This window comes from Plectropomus leopardus, chromosome 1, assembly GCF_008729295.1.
Source record: "Plectropomus leopardus isolate mb chromosome 1, YSFRI_Pleo_2.0, whole genome shotgun sequence".
NCBI lineage: Eukaryota > Metazoa > Chordata > Actinopteri > Perciformes > Serranidae > Plectropomus > Plectropomus leopardus.
The window spans coordinates 5,772,166-5,791,403 of NC_056463.1; the positions used below are offsets into that span (position 1 = coordinate 5,772,166).

The 19,238-nt window shown below is 40.8% G+C and overlaps 1 protein-coding gene across 1 annotated transcript in view; it reads left to right on the forward strand.

Moving 5' to 3' along the window:
• Positions 1–19,238, forward strand: part of lrp4 (low density lipoprotein receptor-related protein 4) — a 149,953-nt gene that overhangs the window by 110,803 nt on the left and 19,912 nt on the right. Inside the window, exons 9-19 of the mRNA XM_042490760.1 lie at positions 62–187; positions 659–793; positions 1,251–1,376; positions 2,700–2,930; positions 4,464–4,620; positions 5,166–5,383; positions 14,155–14,331; positions 17,119–17,244; positions 18,139–18,347; positions 18,577–18,658; positions 18,760–18,865. Of these exons, the coding sequence (XP_042346694.1) occupies positions 62–187; positions 659–793; positions 1,251–1,376; positions 2,700–2,930; positions 4,464–4,620; positions 5,166–5,383; positions 14,155–14,331; positions 17,119–17,244; positions 18,139–18,347; positions 18,577–18,658; positions 18,760–18,865 (1,693 nt within the window). The remainder of the gene's footprint in view (positions 1–61; positions 188–658; positions 794–1,250; positions 1,377–2,699; positions 2,931–4,463; positions 4,621–5,165; positions 5,384–14,154; positions 14,332–17,118; positions 17,245–18,138; positions 18,348–18,576; positions 18,659–18,759; positions 18,866–19,238) is intronic.

The following is a 19,238-nucleotide window of genomic DNA, read 5'->3' on the forward strand; positions in this document are numbered from 1 at the left end:
GGAGAGTGTGGAGAGCAGTTGTCTGTTGTCTCACAGGGTTTATTATTGTGTATCTCCACAGAGAGTCCTCCATGTGCTCCTGATCAGTTCCAGTGTGGTAACGGACGCTGCATCGGTCAGAGGAAGGTGTGCAATGAGGTTAACGACTGTGGAGACGGGACTGACGAACTTCCTCACCATGACTGCCGTGAGTTGATATTTGCAGCATGACAACTGAACATTAAGTCTTTCAGTTCAGCCTTTTTTTTTTTCTTTTTTTTTTTTTTTTTTTGGCAAAGAATCTGAAATCTTACTAATCGTCCTCTGAAGGGATAAGACTGCCATAATAATTTCTAAGTTATGAATACTGATATGGGCATTAAAGTTAATGAATGTTAATTTGGCGTGAAAATGTTGTTCAAGGTGAGATTTAGCAGGCACTTGAGGAAAGGTCAGGCTGTCACCAAAATAATTTAATGACAATCTGGGCTGTACTTGTGGAGCTATCTCTGCCCGCACCATACTGACCGACACCCTCAGGCCTCGCTGCTTGCAGGCCTAAAATATTTCAAGCCTCAGCACCAGATGACTCATACTTTTTTTTACAGTATGTGGTAGTATTTATACTGAGTCAGCACCCTGTGTTTATGTTCCTGTAATGTTTCCACGCCGCGTACAGGTCCGCGCTCCAGCGAGGGAAACTGTAACCAGAATAACGGAGGCTGCTCCCAGAAGTGTCAGATGGTCAGAGGACTGGTCCAGTGCACCTGTCATACTGGATACCGACTGATGGACGACGGCAAAGCCTGCCAGGGTACCAGCGTGTGTGTGTGTCTGTGTGTGTGTCCTCCTCTTGTAAGTCAGTTTGTCTTTGTGTCAGCGGGATTTTTCCCAAAAGTATGAACAAATATCCATGGAATTTCATGGAAAGTTAGTTTTAGACTGAGAATTTATTGATTAGATTTCAGTGTGGGCCTGAATCTGGGATTCCTGCCACAAGTCGAAAGTTTTATTGCCAGGATTTTGGAGACACAACCTTTGTTTCCACATTTTACGAGTGTGTTGGCAAGGTCAAGAAACTAATTTAGGAGTAAAGGGGGTGTAACAAGATGCGGGATGTATTCCAAAAGTGTGAATGATTTTTTTCGCCTTCCAGCTACCTCTGCACACTTAACTTTGTGTTTTGAAATCATTGTTAACTCTGCTGGAGTTTGACATCAGTATCTCTTTGTCCCTCCCGTCTTGTCTTCTGCCTCTGTGGTCCGTTCCAGATGTGGACGAGTGTGCCGAAGAAGGTTACTGCAGCCAGGGCTGTACCAACACGGAGGGGGGGTTCCAGTGCTGGTGCGTCCAGGGCTATGAGCTCCGACCTGACAAGCGCAGCTGCAAAGCTCTGGGTAAAAACCGCTGTACTCTATTTCAACCTTGACATGTGACCGCAGAGGAGTCACTGGGGTTTGACCTCCAATAAAAACATGGTTGCGTAGTGTTTATACTTGGTTCAGCGGTAACTGTATCCATTCCTCTGCTCCGGGGTCTTTGCTCAGAATGAGGTCTTGGGTCTGGACTAGATTTAGATAATGCAGTGAAGGTAGAGTGTAGGCCTGGTACAGCAGCCCATCAATCTGTGGCAGGCCAGAGTTAAACCCGGGTCAGGACTGTCTGTCAGGCGGCTGCCAGGACCCCAACCTTCACCTCTAGCGAGATTAATGCTCGCTGTTATTAAAAGTGACCAATGGTTCCTAACTCAGACTTTTTGTCTTTCTCCTTATTTTCCAACTTCATGTTTGGCTTCTCACTGTTTTTCTTTCCATATTAAAGAAGTATTTCCCCGATATAAAGAGATTCCTCCCATAAAACCAGGCTGTCTATGCAGAAGAAAGACGCAAATATGGATGGTACTTGGCCACAGAAAACAAAGACAAAGGGATTGTGTCATTGCCTTTGCTCAAAAGGTAGAAAACCTACAACTAACAGAATGCATCTGTTGGGTGACATAATGCGACCTCGTCTGTTTGACACAATAGCAGCCGGCCGCAACGTGTATTACAGTTAAACAGTAACCTAAAAAATGTTTCTAAAAACATCTGAGGTGAGAAATATGCAACACCATAACAGAATCTTAGCTTATATTTGATCAGTGCTGCTTCGTTTTACTGTTTGATCTCAGTTTTTTCGGCCTCTGTTTTCACTGTGCAAGAAGCAGGATGGTGCCCACTTCCTGTTTACAAACTCTTGCCATTACTCTGAAACGGGACATTAAAATTCATCTCTGAAAACAATTTAGGCAAGCAGTAGGCAATGCAGTAACCGGATCTTGATTTATATTCAAGCAGCACTGCCTAGTTTTCCCGTATGATCGGATTTCGATCAGAGTCTGAGAGACAGGGAGAGGGGCGGGTCTGTCTCTTGATCAGCTGTAAATTCTTTGTGGTCATGGTGGCGGCAAGTTTGGCGGGCAATGTGAAAATGCAGAAGTAGAGCCTCTAATTTGAGCAATAGTCCAGAGAGCCAGCGAAACATTGCCAGATGGTGTAAATTACATCATTTGGCGGTGTTTCATTGGGGGGAGGTTGGTATATCTATGCACTGGTAAGATGAAAAGAAGCCTGCCACAGTTCATCTACGCATACTGCACACATTGTTTGGATACAAATCTGGTTGAAAATTGGCGAAATATCCCTTTAATTCACATTGTCTCCATCTCTGTCCGTCTTAAGGTCCAGAGCCGGTGCTGCTTTTCGCCAACCGCATCGACATCCGTCAGGTTTTGCCGCATCGCTCCGAATATACCCTGCTGCTCAACAACCTAGAGAACGCCATCGCCCTGGACTTCCACCACAGCCGCGAGCTGGTCTTCTGGTCCGACGTGACGCTGGACCGCATCATGAAGGCCAACCTCAACGGTTCCAACGTAGAGGAGGTTGTCTCCACTGGTCTGGAGAGCCCAGGTGGGTACAGCGGCCAATAGGATGCAGTTCAGATAAAGGACAACAGGCCCATTTATCATTTATCCAATTTATTCAAGTCTGCTGCTTTCTGTCCAAGTATACTCTGCTCCCCCTCACTTCATCCATCACCTTGTTCTCATATGAGTTCAGCAGTTTGACATCAATACTGTTCAAACTCAAAGGTCTTTTTTTAACTTTCTCTTTCTCTCTTATTTTCACTCTGCTTTTTTTCCCTCCGTATTTGCTTGCTCTTTTGAACTTTCTCTCTATTCCTTTCAATCTTTTCCACTCTCTTTCTTTTTTGTTCTCTAGTAATTTTTTCTGTTGCCTCTTTTTACGTCCTTACATTTTATCTGTTGTCTTCTTTTAACTTGCACATCCTGTCTTTCTCTTTCTCCGTTAATTAATTTTAATGAAACTTTCTGCTTTGCCTTGATATTCTGATCATGTGCTATGAAAGAATATATATCAGTTATTAAGTGAGCCACAGTCTTTGCATGCAGATTGCTCTGGGCACAGACTGAGCAGCAGAACGTCAGAACATTTATTGTGATGGGTCTAAAAGTTTGCCTTCACTTGCACTTTCACTCTCATCCATCAATCTGACCAGCTCTGATCTGATCAACAGATCAGTTTGAGTTCGAATTAAGAGAAGGGGCACAGAATGACAAAAGGAAGGTACACACAACATAAAAAAAATGTTGTCAGCTACCACCACACATAAATTCTTATTCTGTGAGAAACATTGAACTAGCTACAGATGACACTTACAGGAATAGTTTAACATTGTGGAAGATTTATTTTGTTACCATCCAAAAGTGACGCGAAGATGATTAATATTAATCTTATGCCTGTGTGTTCATCATGGAGCTGCAGTCATGACTTAGTTTAGCTAAGCATGAAGACTGGGCACATAGGGAAGCAGCTGGCCTGGCACTGTCAAAAATGTAAAAATAACTTCAGAAACCCCTAAAGCTCACTTGCTAACACACTGTATCATTTTAGATTGAGATGTACATCTCACTAAAATGGAAGTAGTCTTTGTTTGTCTGTCTATCCTTCAATTTCCTCGAGAAGCATTTATCTGATCGACTTCACATTTGGTGGGTATATTTCTGAGGACTCAAGGAATTGCAGTGTTGAGTGTGAGCTCTTGAGATCTGCGGGACATATTTATTAGTTTGTTTCCACCAGAAGTGCACACTGTGTAGTGTATTGAGAGGGGACCCCTATTAACTGTTACACCACTGAACAGCATGATGGGTACTGCTTGCTCTCTGTAATTCTGTTCAGTACAACCAAGCACAAATTAAGATGGAGACCAGACATGTCAAAGTCAAACATTTCAAAACATTTCCTGAAAACAGTCTTGATGCAAGCAGCAAACACTGTAGGGCAAGAAATGAGCCTGAACAGGCACATTTTGAAAGGGCACTGCACCAGTTAAGACTATTATAAAAATGACATTATAGCATAGTTAAATATAAAATGGGTTCATATTCAGACAAATTTCAAACGTTTTTCTCTCCTCAGGTGGACTGGCCATAGACTGGATCCATGACAAGTTGTACTGGACAGACTCTGGGACGTCCCGTATCGAGGTGGCCAACCTGGACGGTACTCACCGCAAGGTGCTGCTGTGGCAGAACATGGAGAAGCCCCGAGCCATCGCGCTGCACCCCATCGAGGGGTACGAGTCCAAACACACACACCCAAACTGTATAATTCACTACAGATGGTTTCAAATGCACACACACTCATATATACATATCCCCTCTGGATGTGTCCCAGTTGTATTGTATTGTAGCAGCAGAGCAGGGATTAAAGTTTGGCAGCACAGCAGTGCCCACAGGCGAGCATCTGTGTGGAACAAGGATTTCATGAAAGGGGCAGCAGCTATGTGTGTTTTCATCCCCGGCTTCGTATGCTGCAGCGGCAGGAAAGAGTTTTAGATGAAGCCCCAGAGAAATTTTAAGCTGGAAAACTCATTCAGCTTATTAGTTAGCTCATTTGCATGGGATAATTGAAAAATATATTAAAAAGAGTTGCTCTCCCTCTGAGGTCGGTCAGAACAGATGAGTGATGATTAGGAGGACATGAATGTCGAGGACAGAGGAGACTTTTTATTATATCAGACAGCTGCTGTGTCTTGAATTGTGAGAGCAATCTGTTTACCTTTTCACAACAAGTTCAGAACAAGTAAACTAACTATCAATACCCCGCTGTCCTCCTCAGTAAGATCTACTGGACGGATTGGGGCAACACACCTCGTATTGAGTACGCCAACATGGACGGCTCCAACAGGCGCGTGATCGCAGACACACACCTGTTCTGGCCCAACGGCCTCACCATCGACTACGCCGGCCGCCGAATGTACTGGGTGGACGCCAAGCACCATGTCATCGAGAGGGCCGACCTGGACGGACGCAACCGCAAAGCTGTCATCAGCCAAGGTAAACTCCCACCTGTTATGTGTCTTTTCTGGATAAGGTTGGGTATCAAGAACCAGTTTGTTACAGAGACAACTGAGACAGTATTGCGAAATTTGCTTTTTTTGGTTCTGCTTTTTAGTTTGTGAGGAGCAAATTATATGTACTTTCTTCCTTGAGCATTGCTTATGTGTTACATGTTTATATGGTGGAGTGGAGCCAGTATCTTAATAAAGGGGCTAAAACTTCCATAATTTCACCAAAATATTGCAGTGCAGGTGGTTTTCTAAACAACAGAGTTGGTGAAATGCATTTTCATGATTGCTCAAACTGTGCAAAGCACCTGTAGCCTGCAACTTCTCATCTGATCAACTCACTGTGGCTGTTTTTCTATTAATCTTTTTCAGAAGAACATTGCAAAATTGCTCCAAGAATTTCCATATCTTTAATGAAGATAAAGTTTCGGACATAAGGAGTTTGCAGTTGCCAATTTCGACAATAAAGCCTAGAGGAAACTGCAGCTGCCTCAGAATAAAAGCCTTATGGCTAGTTAGGCGGAACTTTTACTTGTGGAGTAACAATTTCGAAAGTTTTGTTTGCATCAACAGAAGCAAAACTATATATTTCATGAAAGTTTTAAGTAGAAAGGATGAGAACATCTGTAGTAAAGTGACCTGTTGTTAATGACGATTATTTGAAACTTGTTTGTGATATTTAAGGGCAAGCAGGGATGAATCACAGAATTTATGACAACCGAAGTCTTCATATGAAGCTTTTCATATGTTCCACATATTGGAACCAGGACTCGATAAGAGGAAATAGAATAGTTGAAATGTAAACACAGTCAACCATGTTTCTGGTGCCTTGTTTTTGTTTTGTCATTGAAAGCTTTGAGTGAGCTGGAGTGAAACACGAGAGATGGTGTTCAGAAGTCTGGCGGGAGTTCAGACTCTCATTAATTACCACTCAAACACACACACACACACACAAAGAAACAAACACACACAAGGGGATAGATAAAAGATGGAGCATGCTGACACTACTTCATTATACCATGTGGAGGTAATCAATGCCATATTTCCAAAGTGGAGATCTGGCAATTTAAAGACGTAAGGAGGCAGGCTCACACACTCTGCCCTGCTACTGAGGCCTCGTGTTGCAGTAAGATATTTTCTCAGGTTTTGGTTAAACTACTAATTACATCTGCACTTTTTTAACCTCACCGAGTGGCTTCCAATTTGGGACTTGTCCCCATGATGGCACCCCATTCTTGTAAATGTAATATCTCAAGAACGCCTTGAGAGAATTTCTTCAAATTTGGCAAAAACGTCCACTTGGACTCAAGGATGAGCTTATTAGAATCTGGTCGTCAAAGGTCACTGTGACATTGCATCTGTCTCATTCTTGTGAATGTGATATCTCAAAAACAGAGGGAATTTCTTCAAATTTGGCACAAACGTTGACTTGGACTCAAGAATTAACTGATAATATTTTGGTGGTAAAAGCTCAAGATCACTATGACTGTGTCAGTCTTATTTTTGTGACCGCAATATCTCAAGAAGGCCCTGGGGGTGTTTTCGAAAATTTGGCACAAACATTCACTTAATAGAAGGGCTGTTTAGAATTTGGTTGTTGGAGGTCAAGGTCACTTTGACCTTATGTCGGTCCTGAACGTAACATCTTAATGGAGTTTCCTCAATTTTGGCACAGCTGTTAGAACATTAGAATTTGGTGGTTGAAGGTAAAAGGTCAAGGTCACGTCACCTCACAAAACGTTTTTGGCCCTAACTCAAGAATTCATGCGCTAATTATGACAAATTTTTAGACAAACGTATTACAGGATAAGATAATGACATTTTATATGCAAAAGGCCAACTTTACTGTGACATCATAATGTTCTGCAAAATCACTTTTCTGGCCACTTTTCAACAAGTCAGGAACAGAAGGGGAGACATTTGGACAGACACTGAATTGATGACACTGTTGTTTGTGAGACATCTATGACATGGATGTGAACTGTAAGTGCAACTTGACTGGTGCACCGAGACATTCAACCGCTTGGTTGTAATTCTGTTTTTACCTCCCAGATAAAGTGAAAAAAGTGTGAAAGGGTGAGTGACGATTAAGTGTGTTTAGGAGTGTGAAAAGTGAGAGGGACAGGGGAAATGTTTGATGAGGGCGTATGTGTGTGTGTGTGCCATCAGCCCTGTGAGCTCTTCTTAATGATGTGTGCTCTCAGGATAAAAGGCTGTAATTGGCCCTGTCCTTTCTCCACAGCCTCTGTTTGCTCAGACAACACGCCGGACAAATGGGACGTGTGTGTGTGTGTGTGTGTGTGTGTGCGTGTGTGTGTGTGTCTGTCTATGTGTGTACGAGTGTGCATAGTTACATCCTGAGCGTCTTCGTCCAGGAATGTTAACGAGTGTCTGTGTCCCTACACCTATAGTTTTGTGTGTGTGTGTGTGTGTGTGTGTGTGTGTGTGTGTGTGTGTGTGTGTGTGTGTATAGCTGGATGTGTGCCAGCTCCTCTGTCATTGGAGCTGGACAGGAGGCGGGTGTCACGGATAACACCGCTATCCAGTCTGCACACCTGTGCAGATGGGGGACAGGAAGAGAAGAGGCTGTGTGTGTTCTCGTGTGTATGTATGTGTGTGTGTTCTCATGTGTGAGCAGACGTGATCATAGGGTACATCTGCCTGAGGACAAATGCTGTTTACTGCAGTGATGCCTCATTCACAATGAGTCTACCGCTGCATGATGAAACACGGTGCGTTCAGTCAGTCTATAGGAGGGAGTAGTAGACGAGAGACAAACGAAACAGAGCCCCCTTGTGGACAAAAGCTAAACTCACAGGTCTTGACGTAGTGTCTTAAATTTCACTGTGATACAAAATTATTGCCTTTTACTATATTAAGTGTACTAGGCAAAGGGGTCATAAAAACATAAAGTGCTCCTCATCCTCTGGAAGAAGTAATGTGCTCATAAAATTCATGGATACTGGCCAACTAGATTGAGATATCAAATGTGCAGAGGGTAATATTACTCGCTGCGAATGACACAAGATGAAAACTAGTGGAAAGGGTGCTGCCATTGGAGAGTAACTAACCCAGTGGTTCCCAACTTTTTCCTTTATGGACCCCTTCGCTATTATTGAGTAAACTGACTTTGTGACTTATCCTGTGTATATTTTGTATTACATTTAATGTATAAAAATAACAGTAAAAAGCAAACATTTAAACTGTAGAATTAAGCCAATAGGGAACACAAAAACGCAGGACGTTTGCGTCAGAGATGAGTTTTCTTGATGTTTTTTTTTTTTAGGAACTTTCATACAATTCTCTGTGATTTTTAGAATTTTTAACAATCCTACATAACAGGCCTATTTTGGCAAATTAGTGTTTTCTTCTCTGACACTTGTCCTTTGGTTTGTTTGGTTGTCTAATGCCAGGTAAGGCTGACTAGCAGAGAGTAAAGGCTGGCTGAATTTAACTTGTGTTCAGGTCTTCAGAGTCTTTACCTTGACTTCTTGACTTTTTTAAAGTTCATATTTCTCCTTTTTTTCTTCTAAAAACATTTTCTTATACCCTTTAAAATCAAGAAGTCCTCGTGACCCCTCATTAAAACTTTGACAACCCCTGTTGGGGGTTGGACATGTTAAGTTGTGAACTAGTGCACTAACCCATATGTTTTAGCCTTTCTTGTATACATGTAAGACATGTTGTATAGTGACTGTGAAAGAGTAAAGTTGTGAATTGGGTGGACTATGCTATGTTAATAAATTAACCAATTTGGGTTTTTGTTGATACGGCTTTTATTGCACTTGCAGTGGCACATTGATTGCAGTTGTAGTAAGCTCTCCTCCGCTGTCTGTCTCTCCTTAGAGCAGGACGGAGAAACACCGGGCGCTATAGTTTGAAGCAAAATGGAAGGCTCTCACACTGAGCTGAAATGAAACAATGCTCATACCTTTGGTAAATAACATTAATAAACAGTATCATACTGTGTTTTCGTATTTGGTGTGTGGTGCTCAGCCCTTGCTCTTACATATCTAAACTAAGCTGAGTGGAGGGACATACAGACAGTGGAGGGCTGGGAAAGTTGATGAAGGCTAAACTCTTATGTTGCTGTGCATGAAAGTGGGAACTCCTGTGTTATAGCTGACTAAAAACAAAGGATCAGATTGGGCTCCGTCAGCTCAATGTAGCCGATCCCAATCAGTCAAACAATGCCTTGACCAGTCTGATTATCAATCTTTGAGATCAAATTGCCACATCCTTAATTATTAATTAGCATTTTGCTGTTTAATAGTAAAATGACCATTAACTTGACCTTAACTTCACAAACAAACACATGATAAAAACTTGTGTCACAATAGTTGTAGTTGGTAAATGCAAATTTGGAATGTGATTCAGGAGGGAAAAATCCAACAGACGACCATTAAACCTTCCCTATCCTGCTGTCCATCTCAGTATAAGCTGAGCAGCTTTCTCTCCACCTGGAGGCGACGTGTCGCCAGTGACCTGCAGATAGAGAGTGTGACAGATTCAGACGAGGCGTGAAAGGACTGGGAGGTGCCACATGTAGGTTAAAGGGGACATTACTGTGAAGGCTGGTGGGACGTTTGATGCCCTGTCGGCCTGCAGCTGCTCCTCCAGCTGTCCCGGAAAACAGGAGCAGGAGGGGTGGGGTGGGGGCGCAGAGACGACAAGGAAGAAGGTGACCGTATCAAAAGCAGGCGCCTCGTGGATGGCGATGACTCAAAGAAAGGAAGAGGGTGCACTGTTGTCTCCCTCATGTTAGGATAAGATCAGAAAACACACATATTCAGCCAGTATCACCTCACACACACCTGGAGCTGTCTGAGAAGACGCAATGAGGGAAACTTTACAGACTACGTCTCCCTGTTTTCAGATGTCTTGACTGTTTGTAACTTGTTTTTTTTTTCGTTGTTTTTTTTAAGTTACAATAACTTGTTAAATTACTTTCTTCAAGTACTCTCTGACCAAAAAGTTCCTGATTTGGATCATAATTCTGTCAATTTTCTGATCAAATATTTCAGTCTAATTTAAAGGAGCCGTGTTCAATATTCAGAGCATATTTATGATTCAGAGTCTCAGGCAGGATTGTCTGCACACCGTTTTCAACATGGAAATGGCTGAGCCGGTGGCGAGTAGCTTATGATGCTAACAGCTTACGGTGCGAACATTATGAACCCTGCTAACAATGACAAACGTGGTGACAGAGCTGGGGGGAAAACCGAAGGGTGGGGGCTGTGCTTCTGCAAGCACACTATCCTAATATCAGCAGGGACCTACATATGAATGAAGTGCAAAGCAGCTGCAATTAACATGTCCGTGTGATGCACACACACATTCATTGGACTAACATTGCACACAAGGATGGACCAGCTACCACAACAAAAAACAGAGGAGCTCAGATTACAAAACACACAGATGGAGCATGGCTTCGTTCTCTGTACATGATGCCATATCGCTACAAAGGTTTTACGTGGCAAATAGTTGTTTGCTGCCATATTAATTCTCCTAATATTCTTATGTGTTTGCTGGTTTAGGAGACGGAAAACATTTCTGAACGTTGGCCTCTTTTGTTAAGAGAGAAAAAAGATTTTGGGGGGAAAAACGTGTGTATTTCTCAAAGTAACGTTTTGAATCAGTATTAGGTTTTGGGTTTGGTATTGAAACTCAAGCATTGTATCAGCACTTGAATTTTTTAAAACAATACTCAGCCTTACTCTGGACACAATGGTCGCTGCAAGTATTGAGCAAATGTGATATCAGGAAAAGAAGCTTTAGCACATTTATGAGTTTTTGTAGTTGACAAACTACAAACAGTAAATATCATTGGCATTTCTGTCATGTACATTGGTTTTTTTGGTTACCTAATAGCCAACACAGGCTGATACTGATCTACTTTTAATAAGATAATATAGATTTGAACTTTTAACAAAGCTATGAGCTATTAGGAAACAATTTCTGAAGGTAAAATTAGGTAAAATACATATGTTCATCTAAAGTAATGTACCTGTATGTCAAAGAGGCATCAACATATAGTTTGTTGCTGATGAAACACATAAATACACTAAAATGAGAAAAGTTTTCTATCATTGAGCTTACACTCAAACACACACACAATTACAATAATCCTCGTAGCTCATTATTATTCTGGTCTCTCTCCACTTTTAGCCATTTACCACTTGACATTTGCGCCATGCTGTAAAACACTGTCATTAAATGAGGAGCACTGTTTTTAAAAGCCCTGCGCCAGCACGCCCGCCACACCACCACCGCGGCTCTGTGCAGCAGCAGAAATCACTTTTTCCACCCATTTAGAGCTCTCGTCTGACTGGTTGTGCAGCCACTTCACCGGAGGAGGATTAAGCTGGAAAGAGAAATAGAGAGAACGTTAATTTGGACAAGAGTGAAGGAGTCACCCTGAACAGATGTTCCCAATGGAGACAAGTCTGCGAGGAGTTCCCTGTTACACATGTTAGTATTTAGGCCAGGGTTCCACTGAGAGGGCCTGTGATGCATTGGGCACAAAACAGCATTTTTTACAGAAACAAAAGTAGTCAGAGATTCAAAGCCTCAATGCAAAGTTCTAATGTAGCCAACTTTTTAAAGGGCCTGAAACCTATTTTCACAATTCACTTCATTTACTATAAGCAGTGGGTTTTTATATGGGCGCATTATGATCTGCCAAAGTTGGAACGACACTTTTTTTTCCCCCACATTTTTGCCTTTATTTTACAGAGTAAAGATGGGAGGAGAGGGAGGGGTATGATATGCAACAAAGGTCTCAATGCTGGAATAAAACCCAGGACATTGCGGTAATATGGCGTGCTCTGTAACCACTTGGCTACCAAGGAGCTCATGATATCCTGTATGGAAGATATGAAAAAGTGAGGGCTGTACCCAACTCAGAATTAAGACAGTCAAATCAGATTTGGCTGTTCAATATGAAAAAAATGAATATTTGTTTAGGGGGATTTTCATTTAAAGTTTTGGGGTTTTCTGGGGCTGAGCAGGACTTTCAGATGGAATGACAGCAGCATTCACATAATATAGTAAAACAAGCGAACTGCGCTACAACGGTATTTTTTGCCGACACTAGATAGAAAAAAAAAGCCAGAGACTGTCGTGTTAAGTTCCTGTGAGCTTAAATTCACCACTTCACAGCAGAAGACAGAAGATAATGTTTTCTCAAAGCTTTACAGTGCAGAGCTCTCCTCCTCTGTAATGCTGCCTGCATCTCTGCACCTGCCTGAACCAAAAAGTAGCATGAAAGTCAAGAGCGCTCACTCTGTAGCAAAATTTGGGGCCCAAAATGTCCCTGGAAGTACACTATTTAGCACATGGACTAGCAAAAACAAACAACCACCTGCTCTCAGTCTATTGACGGATCTCCAACTGATGATTCGATTCACTTTGGGGACGGTATCAAGTGTTTTCAAGTGAAAAGGCTGAAGTCCCAGGGAAGTCACAAGTTATTAATCAAGTCAAATTGCAAGTCTGTTTTGACTGTCAAATCTGAATTTGTCAAATTGAGTCTTACTTGGAGTCTTACTGGAGTCACAAATGTCCACACCTCTGGAAACTTGCCCATTTCAAAAATCAATATGTTATTCCTCTAAAGTCTAAGGTGTTAAAAATCCTATATCTAGAGTGCTAAAACTTAATTCATGTTCATGTTATTCAGTATAAAGTCTGGAGCTGCTCAGAGACAATGAATTGGAAAAGATGTTATAGATGACACTGAGGGGCACCCAGGGGAATGTTTTAAGTATAGGGACACATTTCTGTTTCAGAACTGAGGACACAAGAGATTAAAGCTCATTTAGGTATTAAAAAGAAAGCAAACATCCTGTGGGACCACAAAATTAGGCTCCTATTTATTGTCCATGGAGCAGCTCCAGACTTAAAACCCTGACATCATGACATCGGTTTGCAATGTAATTCTTTGGTTTCTGGCTTGAAGAGAGAGTACCTCATGTTCACAAATACTTTGAAATTTCCCCAACCATGGAAATAACATATTGGGATTCTTAATTTAGATGGTGCTCTCCTTTAAAAGCAAATTAACTCCAAAAGAGCATTTAGACATCAACTGACACTAAAAACTCTCCGATTAGATGTGAACCGTATTTGGTTTAGGAGAGAAAGTCTGGAATATGCACTTTTGCTGTCCTTCAGATTTAAGTCTTTTAATATAGTGATTAAAATCTACAAAGTAAATAACATTTCATGGTGGACTAAGTTAAAAACTGACTCATATCTGTCCAGTATCAATCTCTTTTACCAGTCTGACCCGGTTTAGGGCTGCCCTCGATCTTACTCTGAGATTTTGGACGGAAAAGTCACGTTACTTAAGGAAACCGATGGAGCGTCTCTGCTTTTGGCCACTCTGGCCACAACTAAACCATCTACAGACCAATGAGAGGCAGAGTAATTGAAAGCAGCTCTAAATGGGGATGTTATGACATCAGCCAAGCCCACAGCACTGAATGGGAGGATGTTTGGAGAGCTCTGGTGGAACAAGCCAAATGCAGCATTTGTTCTTTCCATCTTTTTCATGTTTGGATATAAATGTCCACAGAACTTCATGGGATCATTATTTTTTGTTCATTAAAAGGTGTCAGACTTAACGCCTGTGTTTGTTTACATCCCTTAAAAAACAGCTCATTATTTCATGAGAAGTGTTGGCATGTTTCTGGTTTTATAGCACGCTTCATCGAGCATTTCTTAGCCTTTGTGACTTATCTCTCTTTCTTTCTGTAGGCCTTCCCCACCCGTTTGCCATCACTGTGTTTGAGGATAGCCTCTACTGGACTGACTGGCACACCAAGAGCATCAACAGTGCCAATAAGTTCACTGGAAAGAACCAAGAGATAATTCGCAACAAGCTGCACTTCCCCATGGACATCCATACTCTGCACCCCCAGAGGCAGCCTGCAGGTCGGTATACAGCCACGTCAGAAAGACGATTATGTTTTAAATTTGTAAAATATCCCTAAAAATTTCCCAGTAATCATTGATACACTTCTTGACAGAGAGAAGCCAATATCTCGAGAATACTGAGGGTCTTTTTTCAGATTTGGCCCAGACATTCACTTGAATTCAACGATGAACTGAATAGATTGTGGTAGTCAAAGGTCAAGGTCACCGTGACTGTGCATCCATCTCATTTTCTTGAATGCAATATCTCAAGAGGGTCTTGAGGGAGTTTCCTCAAATTTGGTACAAACGTTTACTTAGATTTAAAAATGAGCAAAGTAAAAGAGATTAGGTTTGTAACTCAAGAACTCATATGCTAATTATGATAACATTGCACCCGGATAATCGAATATGAAATGATGAAGTGCTGACATTTTACAATGAAAAGGTCAACTATCAACTTCACTGTGACATCATAATGTTCTGTACAAACGCTTTTGGTCAGATACTGATTTGGTGACACTAATCTTTGGTGCCCACCTTGAAACTGTGCTGATGGTATCAATCTTCTGGGCTGCCAGTGGAAAATGTGGCTGAAATGTCCTTGTTTTCACAGACATGGATGTATATTGTGTGTGTAACTTGGTGTTGCAGAAATTCTAGTTGAAATATGTTTTATCAAATGGTATGTTGGTGTTATAAACACATTTTTCAGTCATTGCTGAAAATGACAAGAAGGTCAGAAAAGAGTGACTTGAATCGGAGCATCCAGTAGTGAACGGATTCAATACAATATTTTGATCTTTTAACAAACAGCAGGAAGAAACATCTATCATGACAGGGTTTTCAGTCAGAGGCTAAAACGCAAAATTGACTGTTTACTGTGCAGCAGTCAAAGTCTTTCTGGGAAAAAGCTCTACTGTGACGTCAATGAATTTTGACATATACTAAGTTTCTTTGGTTTAGGTTAATGCTTTTTTATGTTTGTGGCTGTTTTTTATGTTTACAAAAAAAGCCTTGACATATTGCATGCAAAGTGATGTGCAGAGATATTATCCTGTGTGTGATATCAGCTCGTGTTGAAAGCAAAAGAAAGCCAGTGTTCTCCATTCATGAGGCTTGTAGGATCCTTATATAGCCATTGGTTCGACCCACATCCCTTCAAATCTGTCTGTGGTTTGGTTTTTTAAGTAATTTGTGGCTCAAAACAATGAAGCTATTTTTGAAAACATCCACTTTTGCAGCCATAAGCAGTACATCATGTTGTCATGTAGCAGACAGAAGGAAAAAATGCTGAGCAGCAGAAAAAAATAAATGGAAACTCAACATGAGAAGGTGGAGGATGAGCTGGAAACACAGAACCTTCTTTATTGGTTTCATTGGACACAGAAGTGAAGAATTTTCCAACATGGTGGCAAACTCTGAGATGATAGAAAGATTTGTTGCATTAGTGTTGGACCCTGCGGTGAACGGGCGGGTCGAGGTGTTTCATCAGCATGATAACAAAGACTTGTGTTCTTTGCTAACACACCGTGTTGAGCTTGATTTCTGGCCAAGAGAAAGTTTTGCTTAACACGCTGGTAAAGTATTGTAACAGTCGGACACTAATGTGAACAGCGAGCTGCCTCTGTGTTGGCGAATGGAGGTCAGGAACTATTCCTTTTGTTTTGGTGTGAATTCGGTGAGTTCATGGGTTAGAGGAATAGATCTGAACTCTGCATCGGCTGAAAAAAAGCTTCAGAGCTTGAGTGAAATCCAGACGCACTGTTTAACATTTAGAACAGAAGACTCTGCAGTGGATGTGTAGTTCATTATATTTTTTTAATAGAAAATGCAATTACAATATTCCCATGTTAATTCCATACAGTATAAAAACTTTTGCCTTACAGTTAAATTAAATAAATAAATGAATATTCAGCTATTTAGGGAAAGGCCGTTATTTGCTTTCATGCCAAGATTTTGACGAGAAGATCAATAGCATAATAATGGAAAATGCTACAAAGTGGCTTGCAGATCTTTCTTGCTAATTAATGTAAAAATATAAATACATTTTAAAAATAAATACATTTTAAACCTCTTTTTTTTAATATACATTTAGTCTCTTACCTCCAATACAATGATAAATACCATACAATCTGCATACAGACTTGCCCCAAATCTGCCAAATATATTTCCTAAATACGTTATATATTTCCTAAATACGTTTTTTTCCTTGTTGTTTGATTTTTTGCTGGTCATATTTCACTCAAATGCTTAGCTAATTAACCATTATTTTAACCCCCCCCCCCAAGTCACCACATTTGCATTTCAGAAAAATAAAATGGATAAATGAACCAGATCATGACCAAGAGGGGACATTGTTGAATATGCATACTCCAATATATAGACCTATTCCTCTAAAAACCTGAACAGACACAAAAACATCTTAAATCATTTAAAAGGAGAATTCTATTGTTTACAACCTGCATTTTATTTTGTAGTTTTGCTGATTTCTACGTTATTCTATGTTCCGTCTTGACATTGACCGCATATGAAATGTGTTGTCAAGAATCAGTATGTCTTTAAATCAAAGCGTTTTTGCTTTAGTTTGATGGTGCACTGTAAAGAGGCAGAGTAAAAACATGGAGATGGTGAGAGGGGATGACATATAACGAAGATCCCTGGTCAAGTCCCAGATACAGTTCATTATAATAATGTACTAATAATACTTTCTTTTATTTTTTTTATTTAATGATCGACAAAAGCGTTTAAAAAGTCCACCTAAGCCATCATCACATCCAGATCTGTGTGTCTTTGTCTCTCCTGTAGGAGGCAGGAACCGCTGTGGCACCAACAACGGAGGCTGCAGCCACTTGTGTCTCCCCAGCAACAAGACGCACACCTGCGCCTGTCCCACCGGCTTCAAGAAGGTGGACCACAACAACTGTGCCAACGGTGAGACCCTCAACATCTGGAACTGTAATATGTGTTGTAAATTGAGTGAAAGTTATATATTTATTCATTTTAGAAAAAAACAATTTTAGCCAGTGAAAACCTCTATTGAATGCATTAGAATAACATTTGAGATTTTATTTAATTGTTCGTGGTAAATACAAAATACCCACAGCCATGTTTGTGTCCTGGTGGTTAAATTCACATTTTTAAAAAATTAAAATCTGGAATTAAAAAGTTGAAGATTATCAACAGTGCATTTTGACCCCTCAGCCTTCATCTCTGGCCATCTGCTACATGATGTTTAACTCTCCTGAGGCTCATAAACAGTAAAAAAAAAGTTAAATTTTAAGACAAATGTACAGCAGAAATTCGAGAGATGACTGCTCTTCTTACTGACTCAACAGTCAGTCAGTAAGTTAGTAAGTGTCAGTGTCAAGATTATCCTGTAACATTTTTTAATCTTCCCGATCTGACAAGGTATAGGTTGTAATAGTGGTCAGAAAATAAAAAGAAATCCACTGAAGTAAAATTTCAAATAATTGAAATTTAAAACAAGTTCTATTACATGTCACGCTTCAGTGACGCTAAAGAAGTGCTGAACTTAACTTTTAAATGAATCCTTCTCTATAGTTTTTTCACTACCCTGTGAAAGCTGCATCACTTGAAATTAAATTCTGTGACATTTATACACCCTGTAGTCATAAAAACATTTCTTTTATTATCGTCGTTCTAAATAATTATAGTAGATGAAGGGTTATGATGCACAATATTGATCATTCAGTTTAGTGAGGCTGATAGTTGTCTGTGTGTGTGTCGGTGCTGTTTTGCTGTGTTCACTGTTGACCCCACTGTTAAACCTAGAAGACTGACAGAAGACCTTTGGTCTTTAATCAGGTCTTGACAAGTTCCTGCTTTTTGCCCGAAGGACGGACATCCGACGGATCAGCTTCGACACAGAGGACATGTCCGATGATGTCATCCCTCTGGCTGATGTGCGCAATGCCGTGGCTCTGGACTGGGACGCCAAAGATGGCTACATCTACTGGACGGACGTCACCACTGACTCCATCAACAGAGCGCTGTGGAACGGCACCAAGCAGGAGGTCAGTGGCATCTACAGTCTGACTCAACTCTGAAAGCTCTTCTTATCTGTTTTAGACTTATCAGAGGGAGCCGCAGAACTTAAGTTTGTGTTATACTGCCATCTACTGGGGCTGATGTGAAAGTGCAACAGCAATGCATGCTCTGTACAAGATAATGCGTATGTTCAGTTGAGTTTAGTTCAAACAAGAACTGAGCAGATTCAGATTTGCATTGCCCCTGTTTTCCCAGGTGGTGGTGGACACCAGTCTGGAGAGCCCAGCAGGTTTGGCAATTGACTGGGTGACCAACAAGCTCTACTGGACTGATGCTGGTAAACAGCTTCACTTTACACATTGTCACATAAAATCATGTTTGTGATTCTTTATGTGCTCTCTGATTTCAACCAGTTGCATCATCTCTTGGGTTTTTCAGGTACAGACCGTATCGAGGTTTCTAATGCTGATGGCAGCATGCGGACTGTCCTGATATGGGAGAACTTGGACCGGCCCAGGGACATTGTTGTTGATCCAGTCGGGGGGTGAGATGATCACAGGGTGTCTGAAAGTCCTTAAATGGTCTGAACATGCCTTAAATAGCCATTAAATGGTCCTAAATTTAAATTTGTGAGGTTTTATTATATAAAACATTTTATTTATTTTCGTTTATCCATCTTTTAATGTATTTTTGTTGAAAAGATTCTCACTTTTTGTGTGTGAAAGTCCACATTTCTGATGTTACAATATTTAAACCTAATACTGAACTAATCATATTCTTGCATAAAATCAACTTCTGCACCTTTGTACTTACTTACTTACTTACTTAATTCTTGAATAAGAAAAAGATGATTTTAAAGTTGATTTAAAAATACCTTCTATAGGTCTTAAAAAGCATTAGAGTTAAGTCTCTGATAC